The sequence below is a fragment of the Cyanistes caeruleus genome, chromosome 13 (genome assembly GCF_971803275.1).
Source record: "Cyanistes caeruleus chromosome 13, bCyaCae1.hap1.1, whole genome shotgun sequence".
NCBI classification, from domain to species: Eukaryota; Metazoa; Chordata; class Aves; order Passeriformes; family Paridae; genus Cyanistes; species Cyanistes caeruleus.
In genome coordinates this window covers 14,257,855-14,273,676 of record NC_141713.1, presented here as the reverse complement: position 1 = coordinate 14,273,676, position 15,822 = coordinate 14,257,855, and the positions used below count along the sequence as shown (strand labels likewise).

General features: G+C 38.7%; 2 protein-coding genes across 8 annotated transcripts in view; one reads left to right on the top strand and one right to left on the bottom strand.

Annotated features, from left to right (window-relative positions):
• MYO1E (myosin IE) overlaps window positions 1-15,822 on the top strand; it is a 226,931-nt gene that overhangs the window by 80,622 nt on the left and 130,487 nt on the right. The gene's annotated exons all lie outside the window — the stretch shown is intronic.
• The window catches only part of CHRNA7 (cholinergic receptor nicotinic alpha 7 subunit), a 38,918-nt gene that overhangs the window by 7,792 nt on the left and 15,304 nt on the right, over window positions 1-15,822 (bottom strand). Inside the window, exons 3-7 of the mRNA XM_086849034.1 lie at window positions 11,450-11,494; window positions 7,553-7,662; window positions 2,279-2,358; window positions 967-1,134; window positions 388-582 (exon numbers count right to left, since the gene is read on the bottom strand). Coding sequence (XP_086705160.1) covers window positions 388-582; window positions 967-1,134; window positions 2,279-2,358; window positions 7,553-7,662; window positions 11,450-11,494 — 598 coding nt within the window. The remainder of the gene's footprint in view (window positions 1-387; window positions 583-966; window positions 1,135-2,278; window positions 2,359-7,552; window positions 7,663-11,449; window positions 11,495-15,822) is intronic.

Below are 15,822 nucleotides of genomic sequence, written 5' to 3'. Positions count from 1 at the left end.
TTCACTATAAAAGTAAAATAAGAGCATTTAGACTCAATCTTTCTGAGAAGGCACCATAGGCTCTTAATACAAGTCAATATTAAAAGGAAGTATTAAGAAGAATTCAGTGTTAAAGTGTTCAAATGTGTATTTGTAAACTTAAGTTTTACCTAAGGAATGTAAGATTCAGCAAATAACTGTCAAAAAATGAATGCCTACTTCTTAAGGAAGGTACTCAGGAATTGTTTATGCCTTTGCTGGTTCAGCATCAAACTACTACTAAAAGTAGTTTGTGAGCCATAACAGGACACACAAACTCTTCCACCTGCATAAAACTGTTTAAAAAGAAACTTTAAAATGACATCTTCTTTTGGTTTAATCATTTACAATATCCTATTAATACTTTACCTAGTGAGATTTTTTCTCCCGAGTCTGCTGGAAGCAGGAAAACCAACAAGGCGAGTGCCGATATCAGGACACAAGGAATAAGGAGATTGAGTCCATAATAAAGTGTCCTACGTCTCATGGTGACTGTGAAGGTCACATCTGGGTAGGGTTCTTTACAACATTCATAAAAGCTCTCAGTTCTCTTCCCAGGAACTCCTGAGTAGGAGAAAAGAGGAAGAAAACCAGAAATGAATGTGAACAAACTGTATATTATATAGTGTTTCTTTTTTAAAAGGATAAATGTAGTTTTCCAAGTTCTACTACAGGTAAAACTACTTAAGCTTAATTCCCACTTTTCTCAGATAAAAAAGGAAAATCAGATAAAAGATACTTACAGAACTCAAGCAGCAAATTTGTTTGTTTGGTTTTTTTTTAATATTGATTTGTATCTGAGATCTGTTCTCAAGAATTTCAAATGCCACTGGCTAGGTCATTTATTAATTTAATTTCTGTCTTAATTTCCTAATTGTTACTCCATCCATTTCAGCAGTGGAAAAACGGCTGCAAGTTCACAGTGTAAATAAGGAATTGAGAGCTTACCTACTAAATCCCATTCTCCATTTGAAATATAGCCAGATATATCTGCTTCTTGCATTTGTAAGTCCAAGGACCAGCCTCCATAAGTCCAGGATCCAAACTTCAGATTACATTTCTGAACATCAAATGGAAACCAGCGCACATCTATGTAGCATGAGCTCTTAAATATGCCTAGGTTGAGATTTTAAAGAAGAAAAAGTAATTTAAATGCTCATTCCACATAATTTAATGTACATTTTGTAACCAGAACTTATTCGACATTGTGGCTTCAGTTTTTCATTTATAAAGCATATTTCATCTCAGTCCTGTCTCGACATGTAAAGAGCAAAAGTCAGTCATAGAGAAGGGAAAGAACTGTACCATTAATGTATTGATGTTATTAACTATTTTTAAAGATACTCTTCCATTTTGGCACATAATGGAAGAATATTCAAAGAACTCAAATTTCTACATACAGTATTTCAGGAAGAACTGAAGCAGAATATGTAATCTGTTCCTATGTCTTTTACATACTTTTACTGACTAAAGTAAGAAATCCTGAACCGTAAGAAATCCTGAAATATTTATTTGCTGTTTTATTAGATTTATATGATCTTGATTTATTCAGGAAAGCTAGCTTCTTCTTTTTCACTTGTTGAGTCAGACCCTGTCCTTCAGCAGTTTTCAGAACTGAATTGAAAAACCCCCACCAAATGGAACATCTTATGAGAGCATCTTAAATCATGAAGCAAAGCCCTGAAACCCTCTGGACATCTTAGGCACAGAACCTAATTTGTCTGGAAAGCATTGGCTCTACTGCTGTAGTTTTCAAAATTCAGATGCTAGGAAGAGTTAATTCTAATAATTATACTAATTAAGTTGGGGAAGAGAAACAGTGCTCCACTGTTATACATCCAGACATCAATTGTTTTGATGAAGCATTTATTGAATCATTTCAAATAGAAATGCATCCAGGATGTTACTAAGCATCTTACTGTAAAATTAACATATTAATAAAAGAAACACTAAAATAATGAAATAAAAATTTATTAAGGCATTACTATGACTTTAATAAACAACATCTTTTTATAGTAAGGACTTCTGAACTTTTGATATTGTGCATTATGACAGAAGAATTTCCATAATTATAATAAAACATGTATCTTGTATGACAGTTTTCATGCAAAGGTGTTAACCATTTAACCATAATGCATCTAGGTTTACATCTATCAGATGATGCTAGCTAAACAAATAGAAGGTAAAAGAATTTATGGCAAATTTGAAACCATACCATATACAATTAATCTATCAAACTTATGGCATGCAAACAGCCTACCTGGTGGCAGGTATTGGCAATGTCCTGAAGAATTGACTAAAACATTAGTATGAAAAGTAGCATCAAATCTTTCATCAGCACTAGAACAGGGGAAAAACAAAATGGGTTATTTGCTCTTTGAGTGGCTGAAGAATGTCTGAGACAAATCTGTTCTCACAAAAGGACTATGTCACCTCAAACACTTGACAGCTTTTTTCCTGCTATCAGTTTTCTGTGGCCTCACAGTAACTGGCCTGATAGTTCTGGGTTTGCCTCTGATTAAGAACTGTAAGTGAAGGTCAGCCACCTCATACTTGCTGCTCACCTGCCCAATAGATTCATTATAGTGCCTTGGCTCTATTGATTTCCTTTTGGAAAGTAAGCACTTTATAAAAACTTCTCAAAGAGCTGTACGGGGAAATCTGTTCTCTTGCTGTCTATGTTAACAGCAGCTAATGAGTACTGAGGAGATGGATACTCCAATGTCTGTGTCTTCCTACCTCTTTGGATGGGTGAACATTATTACTACATGTCATACATGAGACCCTTTAATGCAGCTCTGGCCTTCATTATCTACCTCAGAACCCACAAACTGAGTTCAGACAAGAAAAAAAAGCAGCCCTATTTCAGGTGTTACTGTAGTGGTGTGGCCAGCACTGCCCTGGTGTGCTGTCCTTGCAAGTCTCTAGAAGAAGAATCATAATGTCATTTGGAGTGCTCCAAATTATGAATTGGCATCTACTGCCAAGGAATATCTCAGTTCTGTCTGGCACTATGTCCCAGGAATTTACCAGGCATCAACATTTTAAGTACCTCTGTATGGGAAACACAATGAGACACAGGCTACTGTGTTTGTTATGCTGTTGTAGCCTCCAACCTGTCACCTTGTGGGGCGAGTTGGAATGTGAGGCAAATGCAGAGCCAGCTGTACTGGGCAGGGCAGAGGTGTCACACAAGCCTCAGGGTCCAGATGCTTGCAGCAATCTGGACTTTCAAAACCTGTGCATCTCCAGATTAATTAGGACACTACAAGTCTCTAATGTCTCTTTGCCTGTTAGTGGTCTAGTATCTCATAGTTTTCTAATCACCTTTGAAAACATCATCAGAAAAAGAGTAAAAATCTTAGCTGGTCATTGTCACATGGGGGTTCTGAGACCTGTTGTGCAGTTTGGCTGGGTTGAGTGTGGTGGAATAAATCAGGATGGGTACGATGGAGTGCCCAAAGATAGATCCTAATGTTCACTTGGACCACATGGTCCAAGGGGCTGCATCCAAAGACCCGGGGGCGTAGTGAACAATACATAGGGGCACCCGAGGGCAGCTCCAATCGTGAATACGGACCAGGGACATGACCTACTATGGAATGATCACTGTAGCATCCTAATTTCCATCCCTTCAGCATCCTGCCTCCCAGGGTCTCAGGTTTATTCCCCCCGTGTCAGGAACCCGGTCCAAGGTATAATCTATCCCAGCTGATTTGGTTCCCACAGGTCATAAAGTGAAATATTAATAACTCTAGCAGAAAATCAAGTATTTGAAGGTGTTTCTTATTGAGATATCCTTTTATTGAAAAGAGGAATTTAATATTTGATCTACTCTGATGCAAATTTTGTGTCTCAGAAGCTAAAATAAAGCAACTTATTTTAGACATTTTTAATTAGAATTTTTTAATTTTCATTTTACTTTCCCCTTATATATTTGAAGAACTTAGATTTTAAAAAATATCTGGGCTGGTTTGTGAAATTTGCAGACAAGAAACAGCTAAATCCAAATAATTACTTGCCCATCTGGAGTTGCATTTTTTTCCTGTGATGAGCAGAAGTTTCACAAGTATTGAAAATACTTGCAAGTATTTAATTTGAACTTTGAAGAGAAGTGAACAAGTCTCAGTATTGTGTATGTGTGATGCCTGATCCTAGCACACAGAGGGGAAAAGGCAGCTCATGAGTCCGCAGCTCATGGCTGGATTCTCCTGGTTTGGCTTACAGCTCCTCTTCCAGCTGCAGCTCTAATTCTTCTCCCTCCACATCTTGGCTGCCTCTTTTTGTGATGTTTGTAAGAAACTGATGCTGCAAAAATTTTTACTGATTGCACTGCCAAATTTGGTAGAGGATTTGGAGAGAGAGGCAGCAAGATCACACACACATTCACACAGGTGTGCATGCACACAGGTGCATGGGTCTCATTTCCTTAGAAAATCAGACCTAAGGTCCTTCAACAAGGTTCTGTATTAGACAAATAATTGCTTTGACTTGAAATTAATAAGGGTTAGATGATGGAATTCAAATAAGTAGTCAAATTTAGGATGTAAAATTATCCATGCCACACAAATCACTTGTTAAGCGGAAGTTAATGACTCCTGGGCTAAGTTCTGTTCTCTTCCTCAGGAGTGGAGGGCAGTTAAACACCAGGGAGCTGATTCTAAGACCTTGCTGCTGTTTCTGGTAATTGGCAAAAATAGAATTTTCACAAGAACACAAATTATCAAGGAACCTTGATTTCAATGCCATATGACTTTGCCTTTCATAGGCACATTCTTAAAAGAAAATCCAGTGGTAGTGAGGTTCAAATATTAAATTCTTTTCTTCTGAAAAAGTAGTATGTGTTTTTCTATGCTGTGCTTCTAATCATTTTTTGAAAAGCACTCTTTCTATTGGGAATGCATTAAAGTAGTTGAAGAGACTGGACTGAAATGTAATGTAATGATAGAAAACCATTTCTGCTACATTTCCTCTTCAGGGTATAACCACTTGAAAGCAGATATTGATTACAGGACACTGAGATGACAAAGCTGTACCTAGCAGATAGAATACAAATGGCCCCTAACCTCATGTTTATAAAACTGGAAAAATGAGATGTACTTTCCAGAGCTTTTGTTATTCCATGAAGTACTGAACACTATGTGGCCATTTGGAAAATAATTCCATCAGAAATAAGCACTTTTAATAAGTATAGTTAAAAGTGGAAGACAGTCCACATGACACTAACACAGTCAATCCTGGAATTGGTATAAAAGCCTAGATTTTCTTTCCTCAGAAAAACTACAGATGAACTGGCCCTGCTCTCCCCATAATAGATTGGATGTAAAATTTAATACAGCTGCCACAATTTCTCTGTACTAGGCTGCAGCAAGATGTGTAAGAACCCAAGACATAGTGAAACATGCATTCATTAAAATGGAAAGTGAATTTATAGTTCATTAATTTCTCTGTAACTGCAGACGCATGTCCCTAGTGAAGCATAGAAATTGAAAGCATCTATCTCAAAATGGCATGTCACTAGAAGGGAACATCATAATATTCCCAATGTAATTTCATACAGGAATAAGAATTTATTTAAAATAGCTTTGCTCTCTGACTAAACTCTGCATAAGATTTTTGGATTAAATATGTGTTTGTAGTAGCGAAACTGTAGAATAATTATTTCATGACTGAGTCATAGTTAACAAGCTGAAGATTTGAAAACCTGTATTAACAGAAAAATTGTGGTTTCAGTTTTCCAGGTTATTGTGACCCTTCTCATTCTATAAACCACTCCAGCTACAGTTAGCATGCATATATTAATATCACTAATTTCAAAAATATTACCCTTTCATTTTGGATATACTTAAATACTGAAGCCTAAATCATCAGGCACCTTGCAAATATCTCTCAGGTATGTGATATATATGAGAAAGAATATTGTCATAACTAATTTTTTTTGGAAATCACTAAATTTCTGTTGTAGAGTACCAATTTTATGGTATACACAGTGTGTCATTCATCAGGACAATGGAAATGAAGGTGTCATTTGCCAGATTCTTCCAAGAAAATGGTCATTTATGGAATCAAGGTAGCTAGGGATAACTGCTCAAGAAAACAAATTTGCATTGAAAATTACATTAAGATTAATGTTTCAAAAATACCCGTCTCAGATATCAGGCTGCTCCATTTTGTTTGAAGGAGTTTTTTAGGAGATTTTTTTGTTGGTTTGTGGACAACTTGCCATGTTTAAACCAGAAGTGAGTAGTAACATTGCCAGGCAGGTACCGTGAGTATGGTGAACTGCACTGGAGCTCCCCTCAGGTCACTCAGTGTCAGCTGCACCTCTGGGACAATGCAGGAGCACCCCAGTGCCTGGCAAATGCTGCCACTGGTGCTGCTATCACATTATTGCAATGCAACAGCACCTGGGACTGCAACATTCAACATAAAGGTGCTCACCAAAAAACTGCAGCTGACATTGGGAACAGCTATTCTCTAGGTATATTCTATTCTAGGTGTATTCTATTCTCTCTCGTTGCAACAAAAAGCAGCTGCGGAAGTGGGAAGGGAGATCAGGTTGATAAGCACAGCGAGGTGTGCTCTTATGAGCCACATAGCAGAGAAACAAAGGAAAGAACGCCATCAGGAAGAAAAAGGGCTCACATCACCTGCACAGGCAGCAGAACAATGTACCCTGGCTACCACAGAAGGGCCAGTGCTCCATAGACAGAGCAGATGTAAGCTCTTTCCAGTACCTGGGCAACAGCACACAAGCCCATAACAACTGCAGCAAAAGGCAATTTGTTATAGAACAAGCAGCTCTCAGTGTTTTATAGTTTGAACTAAATAAATTCCACAATGGAAACTACCATGTAACAGTACAGCCAAAGAATTTCTCAATGTCAGCCAAAGGTTCTGCAGTGGATTGACGGCAATCTGTCTGTCCCTGAAATAGGCCCAACTCAGAACACTTTGACGAGGAGAGCAGCAAATATCCCAGTTATTTTTGTAGCAGGAGGAAAGAGTAACACCAAAACTGGACATGGAAAAATGCAAAGATCCTTCATGGTAATTGCCTCTCCTGTCTGTAGTGAAACCCAAACTAAACCCTGACAAGCAGGCAAACATCAGATTTTAATTCACCAATTTTAATTTTATCAAAAAAAATAATGGAAAATTATCACTATCCATCCATTAAACACAATCTCCTAAAAGCTACTCAATTAGAATGGTAGTAGGGACTATATTGTTATTCACAAAGTATTTGAAAATATGTCCTTCTGTTCTGTGAACAGGAGACTGGTGATTTTCCAGTATTCCAAACACCTAGAAAGTTTTGGAAAATTATTTTAAAATCTAGGCATTTTGATGAGATGATTATGTCATTTACCTTGCCTTATCTTTGTGTTTGAACAGGGTGCTAGAAAACTTCATGTAGATACCCTTTTCCCAAGAAAGGGTGGAGCAGTTGAGCTTTCAGGAGATATTTTGCAAGTCTAGAATTCTACAATCTTCCCTCCGTTCCCACACACACAAAGAAAACTGTGTCTACCTGTTATAGAGAAGAATATCAGGCTTCCAGATCAGTCCATCAGGAAAGCGGACATTCTTCACTCCCGGGTATTCAGACACATTCCACTGTAGGTAATGATCTGTCCAGTACTAAGCCATACACACAAAAAGCAAGTTAGGTCATCTCATCCACTGGGTTACTGTAGTTCTCTAGGGACTGGGTGAAACAATAGGTGTTCTCTTGTATAGCTTTGGGGAGTGAATGTTTGGAAAAAGTGAATGAGCACCTAGAGCACAATGGAACTCATAAACCTCTCATTTCAATTCAGACTGCAGTGCACATAACAGCCTAGAAGAGACTTGCGGTGCTTGTGTTTTATTGTTAAAACTGTCTCAGGTGCCAGTTTGGGCTTGAACTGCTTTTATAATTCATACAGTAACTTCCATTATCTTCATAGACAATTTTATTTTCTGTGGTTGGAAATTCTCAGGTTGTAGTACCTTGCTAATAGCCACAGGGTAGAGCAGCCAGCATTCACTGCTGACAGAAGATGACTGTGATGGCACAAGGTTAATGCCAGCAGACGGTCTTGGCAGCTCCTGGGGCCTGGCACTGGGCAAACTGAGGCAGCTGCTCTGTGGCACTGCTCAATCCCACAAGTTTCCTCCCTGGCTGGCACTTCCTGCGCTGGAGGTGGCTGCCCTGGGGCTGCCTGTGCTCCTTTCAGCCCAGGCCTGGCTGCTGGCACAGGCAGGCTGGCACAGGCAGGCTGGCACAGGCACACCAGTGGAGCTTTGATCTGAGCTCAGCACTGCTAAATCCCACACTCTGCCATTGCAACATATGGTGGTGCACAGCCATAAGCAAGAGCAAAGCCCCAGACTGAGCCAGCTGAGCCCTGTGGCAGCCCCAGCAAGCTGCTTACCTCCTGCACTCCAGGGAAATAGCATGGGCTGCTGCATTTTCCTGAAATTGAGGTTGTACATCACTCCTTACTATGCAAATATCTTGTCATGATACTAGGGTGGTTTCTGTTGTGCACCAAGGGCATAAGGAATATAGTTCAATTCATTTTACAAAATTTACGAAATTTTCTCTCAAGTCCACGCTTCGTTATAGTGGACTTCTCTGTATCTCCATTACATTACAATGTGTTGTTTACATTAACTTCACTTGGCTATAGGCATCACAGTGAGGACTTGTCCAGATTTACCAAGCTGTTGCAATGCCAAATGTTAATTTCTTAAATGTAAACTTTCAAATGGGTGAGTAAATGTACAACAGTTGGACTAGTGTTCCTTGTCAAAATGTTTGATAAACATTAATGTCAGGAAAAATTGCCAGTGCATATTGTGGAGGTAAATGTTATTGGTCATTCTCATGGGGTATTCACATCAAACCGGTCTATGCAATTCCTTGCACTACTGTCACAGGCAAGTTCTGGTTTGATACAGCAAGTCCCCAGTTAGCCTCATGCTGCAGGTATTCAAATACATTCTCGTACCATTACAAAAGCACAAATGACCATTTTGATGCATTCAGCACAATTAATAACATTCATCATGCAGCTTTTGTGAAGTGTTTACTATACTTATTCTTGGCCTGTGCTTCTATATCTCATTTTTTACAAAGACTTTGTAGCTAAACCAGACAAAATATCTGAGTTGTGCACTGTTCTTTCCTTTAGCTTTACAGATAATAATTTTTTATGGAAATCTTCAAATTTTTGGCTCTGTTCATAGTTTTTGTATTCACTGTTCTCTAGTTAAGATACATGTGTTGCTCACAGCCATCTATGCACAGCTTCTGTAAGGTGATCAACTGCTTCTCATATTTTTTCAGAAGTTTTACATGCATTTTCCCAGTAAACTGTTTTACATGAACTCCCTGGTTGATAAATGTCACTGTAATTTTTTTACCACTTCATCTTTGTGTAGTGTAGAAGTCCTGAGATGCCAGGACACATGTTTTTCCTGAAGGCCAGCAATGTAAGCAAACAGGGTGCGTGGGTTTAAGGCACTGAAAGCCGTGGCTCTCGTGGCTTTGGGTGACTCGTTCTCAGGAGCCACCAGAGCAGGTCACTCGCAGTCCTGGTGGCAGGGCTGGGACTGGCAGGCTGCGCTCACTGCCAGCTGAATGCATCCTGGGTATCAACAGATCCAGACATTTCCTATCCCAGCTTGCATTAGGAGTTACCATGGCCACTGTGCTGTAGCTCAGGATGATGCTGAGTGACGTTAAGACAGTCCAAAGGCAACAGAAAACTTAATATTCAAGCCTGGCTTAGAGATAATGTTAAGCAGATTTTACGGTTGCTCTGTTAGCCCTGTGTACAAAGTGCTCACCCATCCAGCATGATCTGCTGCATTTTGCTTTAACTTTAGAGCTACTGTTAAAGGAGCTGAAGCACCTTTAATTTGGGTTAAAATGTCAAAGAGCTCAGGGTGCTTTGGTTAGTACCAATCTGTGTGATTAACCAAGGCTCCTGCTATAACTTAGATCAGGTTTTAGATTTTTGATACTGAACAGTATTGCCATGGAGATAGTGGTCAGATGAAATAGTCTGCATGTATAAATACTAGATTTATATTCACCTCTCTCTCAAGTTTTTTTTTTCTATTTAAGTATTTTGGGGATAATTACATAAAATAAATTTAAGATACGGTGATGATTATACACACGTATATATCAAAGTTTGCAGTGGAGACAGATTTCAAGGAAAAACTTATTTCAGATCATTTAGAATAATAAAGTGACATGTTTGCCTTAAGCATGCTTTGAATCTGTCTAGAACACCATTAATAGACAGTTAATATGCAAACACTTATTTTTATGTGTACACAAGCCATGAGGAACGGCTACATTTTTTTGTAGTAATCAAGTGTAGTTCATTGCAGTTTTAATGTGCTTCATATCCAGCATGTGCTAAGGTGAATAAATCAGAAGAAATACAGAAGGTATAATATAATCAAAAATTTCCTAAGGGGAAAAAAAACCTAACTCAAAAAGTATAAGGATGCTGTGAGATAAAAGAGAAGGAAAATAAATTACAGCCTCTTGAGTATGAATTGTTGTCTTTTTTACTGGTAAGAAATCATAGCAACTATGGTCTTTGTAGCTAAAAGCCAAAAACATATTATATTTGACATTTTTAATCCTGCTGTACAACAGGCCTGTAAAAAAGCATGAGTTTAATGCTTCTTCCATGTCAGATTTTCTTTGTGAGTATATGGAATAGTCATGCTATCCTTACAGGTCATCAGAATAGTCTTTTATTTGTTTCCAAAGGCCTACCCCAATGCAAGGGATGTGCTCTATCTAAAATGTTACAATAAAAGAAAAAATAATGCCTTTAAACTGAATGAGCTGGTAAAAAACCTGAAAGGTGTAAAGTTTCTGCAAAAGCCATGTGATTGGAATAATAGAAATCTTCTGTAACTTCCTCTACGTAACCCAAACAGTTCAGTTTCTGTAATACTGATGGGAATTCAACTAATGCTGCTAGAGTTGGAGAAAACTCCACATCATCCTGTCTATGCAGAGCTCAAGACAAACTTGTGGTGGAAAGGCTTGTGGATACATTAGGACTTCAGGAGTCTGACAGGAGTCAGCATGCTAAGAAGCACCTTGTTAATTCTGAATCATAATGTAACCTCTCAGAGAAAATAATTTCAAAATACTTTCACAAAGTTCTTGAATTGTCTATTATGTCCATTTATTAAAAATTGACTCCTGCCCAGCAATACTGGCCATGAATTAATGAGGACAAAGTTCTCTGCTGTGGTATCTAGTGGAAGCAAAGAAAATCTGACATGGAATTAGGAATCAACTCATATTTTCTTACAGACCTGAAAACTTTCTAAAATTCAAGCCCATCACCAGATTAAACTCTAAGATTGAAGGGGGAAAACAAGCATACTTTGTTTCAAAACTTACCATTTGTAGCCAAATATTTGTTGTTAATACTTGATTCTTTTCATCCTGGAGGGAAAGAGGAGAGGAAGAAGAAAAAAACTACCACTTAGTACCATACAGATAAAATAACACAATTAAATTTGTTTGTCTATTATAAAATAGTGTGCTAAAGTACCTTTCAAGGCAATGGGACTCATTGCCACTCACTTATTGGAATAGAAGTTTTCACAGTTACTTTTTAATTTCAATTTTACATTACCACAATCAGTCAAACTGTTTCCCAGGGGTATCCTTGTTCCAGACTCATCCCTGGGGCTCCTTCCTTAATAAAGAATCTCCAAAGGCAAGGCAGATTACAGTAGGGGCTGCCTGTATCACCTTTCTTAGGAGCAGCCCTGTCACTAATTTACCTTATCCACCAGACATACACAGTAGAAAAAACAATGAGCAAAGTGTGGCAGAGCTCAGGTGAGGTGTGTGGAGGCCATTCTGAAGAGCTGCTTAGCAGGCAGGTAGCACCACTCGTGTCCGTGGAACTGTACCAAAAGTGTCACATCAGCTTTACCAGAAAACTGTGGTCAGGGCAGAATATTATCATTCTTTGAAGGCCTTTCCCCTGGACTTCTGTGGCTGTTTGATGTAAGTTCAGGTGACACAGCAGGCATCTTAATGCTGAAGTTGTAGACTAATTCTTTACTGCTCAGACACAGGAAAATATCAGTGACCTTCTTCTGTGGAGGTACCATATCAGCATCCACCTGGGTTGTTTGAAGTGAATGGAATATACTATATATGCAGTCACTATTCCACATTTTCCAATCTGAGCACACAATCCCTATCCCAACACCAGTCAAAGCTCCATTTACAGTTTGAGAAAGTGTCATAGGAAATTCAGTCACCTGTACAGCCTCAGCTGCCAGAGTTATTCATATGTCTAGTCCTCATATGTCTCGATCTCTGAACTTAAGTATGTCATTCTTAAACTTCAATGTCATTCCTAAATGCCAAAAAAAAAGGCCAAAAATATTTAATCACATTTCATACACTAAAAAAAAAAACTTTTTTAATTACATGCTCTTACTAAAGTTCGATCTCTTTCCTCTTCTGCTCTTGTTTTGTGAACTACTAACCAAAACAAACTCCTGAGAGACCTCTCATTGCAACCATTTTAGATCAGCACAATATAGGAAGTTACACAGCATGTAAAATCAAATACCCTGCAAGGGACAATGGCATTTTTAAAGCAAAGGAAGCCTTTTGACAAGCAGCATCAGTAAATGTATGACATTGTTACTAGGCTGTGTATAATCACAACTAAATGTACAGCATACAAAAAGAAAGATTTTAAATAGAAATGGCAATGTGCATGAATAAAGTATACCTTCATGCACACTTTTACCTTGCTTTAAAACAAAAAGTAAAATAAAAAATATAAATAATCACAGACCACAGTCATTCAGCACTTTTCCTCTCTATTTTCTGCTTCATCACCACCATGAGCCTTTTTCAAAATTATCTCAAGTGAACAACTCATTTAAATGGCATCCTGGGGAAACAGGTCTCTAACCATTTGGTTTCAGAAATCCATTATTAAGCTCCACTGAATCTGCATGGTGAAGGCATTGCTGAAGATGTCAGCTAGGCAAACCAGTAATTAATATAATACTAATACTAGTAGCTGCTATTCTCTAGCTGCATAAACATTAATTTGGAACCTCTCTCAACAACCTGCTTATAGAAAAAGAGCACTACAAAACTAGTTTTGGATCTTTAATTCATGAATGAAGAAACAATCCTTAAGAGATCATTCACATCACCATGAGCTGAAGTCTAATGAGAAGGGTTGCCAGTTCAGGGTGTGTAAAACCTTCATGTTTCTATTTATTGTGGGCAGTTTTATCTGAGATGGAAATACTGCCAATGATAAATTATCCTCCAAAGTTCAGTAGCATTTTCTCAAAGCTCTGTGTGCTATCCCAGGTGAACATGACAAGTTCCTATAATGTAATGTCGTGACTCAGAACTTGAGCAAAGCTGAGAGCACCACTGCTGGGTGGTTTCCCTGTACAGGCATAACTGGCTACTCAGAAGTGCAGAGCAATTCAGAATCCATTATGTTGTGGGAAGCCTGTTTCAGGACTATTAGCTGAATACCATGTATTCCTGCATGGTTAAATCCTGAGTTAAACTCTCATTTTATTCCCAGTGTGATCTCTTTCTACACATGAGTGGCCCCAGCTTTAAAGTAGCGATGTTTTAAAAGGTCCTGCTCAGCAGCCAGAAGGAGATTGCACTGAAGCCGGAGTGCTGCTGGTGCTTGAGCTGATGCTGTGCCATGGGGATCTGCTGGGAGGGCCTGAGCCCACAGCACAGGCATGGGAACTATTTCAGGAGTAACAGGAGGGAACTCTCCTGTCAGTGCACATCACAGAGAGCAGCCACTGAGCACTCAAAGTAGCAGAGCAGAAGGGGACAGCAGACTTCTGAACCAGCTGTGCTGCTGGCAGCATGATTCAGCTGCCTGCCACTGCCAGGCACATGGCAGAGCATCGCAGGTTGGCATGCAGGACACTCTGCAAGCATATTCTGAAAGCCAAGAGTTATTCTGAAGTGTGATCTTTCACTCAAACTTAGCTCAAAGAGCCTATTTTGAGAGCACTGACTCAAATGTGACTTGTACTCTAAAGACAAGCCCTGAGTAAAGATGGCCCATGCTGTTTTCATGGTATTTCCTTCTGTTATTTGAAGCATTTAGTCTGAAAGAGAGTTACATATGAACTATGTAATTTCCACTTGAATTACTATATTTAAGGTTCCATCAGTGTTTGAATCATAAATCCTACCATTGCTCCTCAGCTATAAAAGCTTTACTGCCTGCTGAGGTTTGGTTTATAGCAGTTCTGAGTTTTTAATACTGTTTGTTGGAGCAAACCATTTCCAACATTTTGTCATTATTGGATTGATTAATCCATCACTAGAGGAAAGGTTCTGATTTTAGAGAATTTGTCACTCTCTGTGGCCCCAAGTGAAGCTGGTAAGAGGTGGGGCAGGAGACATCCTGCAGGGTTTCTCCCTGTTTAGGAGGGTTCTTTGGACACTGTTTTAAATGCTTCACAGCAAACTACATTAACGCTCTTTTCAACAGAGTTGTGCAGTACCTCCCCATAAAATAATGGGTGGGCTTCAAATGATTCACAGAACTTCACCAGGTTTTGTCACTTCATTTTGTAAACACTTACAGAACACTTTATGTGTTTTGAACACAAAAACAAGGAAGCTCCTATTACAAACCCTTTCTGCTATAAAGGAGGAAAGAAAAATGGCTTCACAGTATAATCAGAGATGTTGGAGAATATTCCCAGAAGAGAATGAGACCTGACACTGTATCATGTTGTGTGGATTGGTGTGGTGTTTCCTCCATACCAGCTGCTTTAAGTTACTTGCTGTTATGACAGTACTGGCCAAGTAGCCCTGCTAATGGAGAGCTAGGTTTCCTTGGCACAGTGGGAAGTGGGTGGAAGCTACCTTGGTCTATCCATAACTACAGTAAAGATGTGAGAGGACAGACAGAAAATTGCTGCTGGTCTGCTTGTCATGTTATTTTGTGGAAGTGCAGTTTAATGAAGGGAAAGTAGCTGACATCAGGAGACTTGAATGGTCCTTCATTCATTTTTGAAGGTAGAGGTAATAATTTCTGCCAGTCTTTGAAGGAAATTGCACTGTCTCCATTCTTCCAGGTCCCACCCCTTGTTTTGTATTTTTTTTTCAATTTATACAAGTTACCAGCCTGATCACTTTTGGAAACAGTTACCAGAGTCTCAAATTATCCTTCCCTTACCCTGTGTTCATCAGAATATATAAGAGAAGATATAGAAACTTGGTAATGCTTTATGAAAGGTGTTAGCCTGGACATTATAAATTCTGTAATGACATCTGTAGACTTTAAAATGGATTTCAGCACATCCACACTAGAAAAGCTACGCAGCAACTGGAAGGGGAAAAAGAATTAAAATAAAACTGCTAGCCTAGAGAGTGGCATGCAGTGATGTGCAGCACCTAGCAAGAAACACATACTTCCCAGGGACTAGCATAAGGGGATATCCTGACTAAAATCTATGAGCTGTAATTTTTGCACTTCAAATTCAGATTATTTATTTTTACGTGGTTGAATCTCATGTAAATTACAGAAAAACTTACAGCTCTTTGAACTGGGCTTCAATTACTTTGACTCTTAATAAAGGCTTTGTAAGAACATTTAAAAACGTCACATGTTACACCATAAAACTATGCTCCTGCTCAGTACCCTCTAGCAAAACTGAAGTAATAACTGTAGTCTGAAGTTAACAGCACTCTGACAGCCAGTGAGAAACATTTAAGACAGTTTCTTAACTGAT